At 37.4% G+C, this 5,228-nt stretch overlaps 1 protein-coding gene across 1 annotated transcript; it reads right to left on the minus strand.

The window, feature by feature from the left end:
* Positions 1-3,839: 3,839 nt before the first annotated feature.
* On the minus strand, positions 3,840-4,766 carry LOC120603127 (olfactory receptor 6). Its single transcript, XM_039863452.1, has one exon. It carries the CDS (start codon positions 4,764-4,766, stop codon positions 3,840-3,842), a length of 927 nt encoding a protein of 308 aa, XP_039719386.1.
* Positions 4,767-5,228: the final 462 nt, after the last annotated feature.

The raw sequence follows: 5,228 nt of genomic DNA on the forward strand, positions 1-5,228 counted from the left end.
TTTCTCTTTCTTGTCTGATTGCTGTAGTTAAGACTTCCAATACAATGTTGAAGAGGAGTGGTGAAAGTGGGCATCCTTGTCTTGTTCTTGATCTTAAGGAAAACACTTTTCACCTTCCCCATTGAGTATGTTGTTAGCTGTAGGTTTGTCATATATGGCCTTTTTTATGTTGAGATATGTTTCCTCTATTCCCACTTTGCTGAGAGTTTTTATCATAAATATATGCTGGATTTTGTTGAATGCTTTTTCTGCATCTCTTGGTATGATCTTGTGATTTTTATCTTTCAATTTGTTAATTTGTAACACATTAATTGATTTGCAGATATTGTACCAACCTTGCAACCCAGGATAAATCCAACTTGATCATGGTGTATGATATTTTTAATGTATTGCCAAATATTAGGTTTACTAATATTTTGTTGAAGATTTTTGCATCACTGTCCATGGCGAAAGGGGCATTGGGGAACTGGGACAAAGGGATGAAGGGCTAAAGAAGTACAAAGTAGTAGTTGAGAGATGGTCACAGAGTGGGAAATGTAGTCAGCAATAATGTAATAGCTATGTGTAGAGCCAGATGGGTGATAGAGTGATTGGGGAGATCATTTTATAAACTATATAAATGTCTAACCAATTTACTGTATACTTGAAACTAATAATAAAATAAAATAAAATAAAATTCTTAAGAACAAAGAAAGTGGGGAGGAATAAACTTGGCTGAAAAGAAAAAAAAACCCACCTAAAATAGAAAAGAAAATAGCATCTCTTATGAACGTGTTATTTTAGTTTTCAGAAAACATCTATTTCAATTTTATTTGTGTGTATTATAAGTGTGCACTGTTCTACAATGTGAAATTTCCCTTAGAGTTGGTCATTTTTAAAATCTTTTAAAGGACTACTGCTATGAATTAAAAGTTCTTAAGAACAAAAAGCAGAATAATCCATTACTACCTCAGTTTTCCATTAATTTTGATAAGATGGGTGGGCTTAGGATGAAACCTAAGAAACATTAAAGTCTAAGGAAGAAATGCCAGTGAGTGGGGCAAGGAAGGGCATGAACAAAGGAACAGATACACTTACCAGTAGAACTAAGATGATATGGTCTCATGGAAGCCATAGAAAAGAAAGTTTCAAAAAGAGAGAGATCTATTGTCAAATGTAGCACAGCAATCCAGTAAATATGAATAAAATAAAAGCCCATGGAAGTTGGGGGTGAAGATATTGTTAATGAGTCTGGATGTGGAGGTTTAAGTAGAGGGTGAGAGAGGAAGCCAGACTGCTGTGATCTGAGAAGTAAAGAGGAGATAGTAAAGTGGAGATAGTGGGTATAAATTACACTTTGACAATTTTGAATGAAAAGGTAGAAAGATTGGAAAGTAGCAAGGGGAAAAGGAGAAAGCAATGGACTCATGAAAAAAATGACTATGGTGGCAGAGATGGAGGTTGTACATGGGCTCAGCAGCATGGACCTCTGCTCATCCATGCTGGCCTGGCTATGGTCATTTCCCAAGTAGTCAGCAGCAGAGACCAACACTGAGTCCCCAGTAGAGCACCATTCCATGGAGTGATCAGCCCATTAGCTAGTAATGATTGATTACACTGGCCCACTGGAAAAGACAGCACTTATCCACTGTCATGGTATTCCACACAGCTTGCTTCTGATTAATAAAGTATACTTGACAGTCAATGAAGTATAGCAATTGGCCCATGCTGATGTAATTCACTGATCATACCATTTCCCTACCATACTAGGGCAGCTGGTTTGATACAATAATAGAATAACCTTTTGAAGTTACAGTTACAGTCCCATCTAAGTGGTTAATACTTTGCCTGGCTGAGGCATTGTCCTCCAGGATGCTGTATGTGCTCTAAATCACCATCCAATGTACAGTGCTATCTCTCTCATTACCAGTATTCATGTGTCCAGAAATCAAGGGGTGGAAAAGGGAGTAGTTTCACTACCTATTATCCCTAGTGAGCCATGAGTACAGTTTTTGCTTCCTGTCCTTGTAACTTTTCTGGTCTAGAGGTCCTAACTCCAAAGGAAGGAACATTTCTACTAGGAGACACAACAATGATTCCACTGAACTAGAACTTCCTTTTGCACTAATTTATTATTATTTTTTTAAATTAAATTGATCGGGGTGACATAGATAATAACATTATATAGGCTTCAAGTGTGTACAACTCGAAAATGCATCATGTGTATAAGGTATTGTGTGTTTACCACTCAAAGTTAAATCTCCTTTTGTCAGCATATATTTGACCCCCTTTACCCTTATCTACCTTTTATCAATCTATCTTTTCTACAAAAGACTAGAAAATTTTAGTATTGGGATAAAAACTTACATGATTCAAGGTAAAGCGTATGTATTATTTTTAGTGTCTATGTGAGAGTCAAGGCCCATACTACTTTTTTGACTAAAGGGAAATGGTTCATATCATTAGGAACACACAGTGTTTAAGCTAATAGTAATGAAGACTAGGAGATTATAATAGGTTTAGATAAACTGGAAAATGACAGTTTACAAATTATCTTAATCTATACAAAACTAAATTAAAACTATCTCATCAGGCTTCTATAAAAACATAATACAAAATGGATAGACCATGTAGATACAAAGTAAATAAAGTCAAAGCACATAAGGTTTAAACATCAGTAACCCAACTAAAACTTATTAAATGTGGTTTCCAAAGCGCTGGGATGAAATAGCCTGTCATTCTTAAACTCTTGGCAGACCATATTCGTTAATTCACTCATCCAATATTGTTGCTGAGCCAGACAGACGCAATTTCTCTTCTGTGACTTTATAATGGCTAAAGGAAAGCATATACCACTTCTTAGGGCATTGCATCCACCTTTCCAAAATAAAATAAAAACAAAAGAGAACGAGAATTCTCTGGGAAACCTGGGAAAACCCTGCACATCCGGGCCAACAACCATCTAAACAAAGCACATGGCCTCTTGTCAATGCTAATGCTTCCTTTACCCCAAAAGGCATGGGCTTTAATGAGTTATCATTAGTCTTTTATTAGGGCTAGCCCCCAACTATTACATCAGAAAAATTACATGTACAGAAGTTCCAACAAAGAGAATTAAAGTATGAAAAAATATATATACATTTATATAGCATAATTATATATAAAATTTCATGCCTTAGTTCTCTTTGTTGGAATGTCTACATTTGTGTATATTATATATAATAGTACATATATGATTTTTGTTTGTTTGTTTTTTGGTTTTCTCTCTGCCATGACAAGTTTTGCAGAAAAATGACTGCAAAGAAGTTTGTCTCTCATATTTTCCAAAATTTTAAAAAGTAATTAAAATGAGATATTATCAAGGTTAATTGATTATAGAAGGAACTAGTCTCCTAACTCCCTTGGAAACAATAAACAGGCCATTGCCATGAAATTGACTATGGTAGAACCTCTATTGGTATACTTCTACTAAGATAGAGAGGACTTTTAAAACAAAACAAAACAAAATCAAAATGGAAAAATGTCACCAATAGAATTCTAAAAACTAGTTGGATAATAACTTATTTTTCTTAATATATTTATAAAAATAAAATTAATTTATAACTCTTTTACTAATATGTCTCTTAGAGTTCTGTTTATTTCACTCAGTTTCTTATAAAAGGAAGCACTAATTAAGGCCTAGCAGAAAAAGGGATTTTCTTTGATGTCTGGCTCCTTATCCTTAAATTAATATACTATGTTAGTATGTTTATAATTGTAGACTTACACCAAATTAAGGTGTTTTTTGAGGTTAAGTCAAATGATGAACAGAGAAGGAACATACAGGTCTCTCAGCAAAGAGAATCTCTCAAGAAAAGGTCTCAACCATTTGCCATGGTTTTTCTGATGGCATCTTTGACTTCTTTGTTCCTCAGACAGTAGATAATAGGGTTGAGCATGGGAGTGAAGACTGCATATATGGCTGAGACCAATTTGTTATAATTGAAAGAAGCAATGGCCCGAGGTCGAACATACATGAAGATCACAGCTGTGTAGAAGATGACCACCACTGTAAGGTGAGAGCCACAGGTGGAGAAGGCCTTCCGCCGTCCAGTGGCAGAGGGAATGAGCAGGATGGTAGAGACAATGAAGGCGTAAGAAATAACAGTGGCTGAGAGAGGAAACACAAGGATGATGATGGCAAGCACAAAGTCTACCATCTCAGCGATGGAAAAGTCCATGCAGGCCAGTTTGAGGATGGGGGACACATCGCAGAAAAAATGGTTTATGATATTATTGCCACAGAAGGAAACTTGGGAGATGAAGTAAACCTTTACCATGGAGACGGTGAAGCCACTCACCCAGGAACTGAAGGTCAGCTGAACACAAAATTCTGTGGTCATCATGAGTGGATAGCGGAGCGGCCAACATATGGCCACGTAACGGTCATAGGCCATGGCAGCCAAGAGCACACATTCAGTACAGGCAAGTGCCATAAAGAAATAGAGCTGGGTCATGCATCCCAGGAAGGAGATGGTATTGGGGCAAAGTAGGAATCCAGCCAGCATCTTGGGGACTGTGACAGATATATAGCAGGTCTCCAGAAAAGACAGGGTGCCCAGAAAATAGTACATGGGCTTGTGCAAGGACCCAGTGACCCATACAGTGAAGATGATGACCAAATTCTCCAGCAGCACAAACAAGTAGGTGATGAGGAAGAGGAGAAAGAGCAGAACCTGTAGCCAATGGGAGGTAGGGAAACCCACCAGGATGAACTCAGGAATATGGGTGATGTTTTCCTTCCACATAGTTAGGATGCTGAAAGACAAAGGATTTAATGAGAGTAGCACCAAACTGAAGACTGAGATCAACATTAGCAGCAAGGGGCCCTTAGGCTACAGGTAATTATCATTAAACTTAACCCTAGAACCATTATCTGGACCTAGGGTATTGTTTGGGAATTATAAGAGGCCACAAAATCCTCTCCAGAAAATCAGGTGTCAGAGCAAGAACCAAAAACAAATCCACCACATACATACAAAGCTAGGAATCTCAAAACAGAATCTCGAGGTCATAGTCAGGGTTCAGACCTTTGGATCTGGGTCAGAAAGATCTTCAGATAGAACTAGGAGTAAATATTTTCCTTATTGGCATATTCCCAGATTTCAGGGGCAGCCGTAAGGTAGGAGACCATGGTGACTGGAACATATTCCAAGAATGGTCCAGGAAGCAGAGCAGGGAAACAGGGAAGTTCAAAATCTGGAGAAAAT

Source organism: Pteropus medius, unplaced genomic scaffold (genome assembly GCF_902729225.1).
Source record: "Pteropus medius unplaced genomic scaffold, Ma_sr-lr_union100, whole genome shotgun sequence".
Lineage (NCBI taxonomy): Eukaryota > Metazoa > Chordata > Mammalia > Chiroptera > Pteropodidae > Pteropus > Pteropus medius.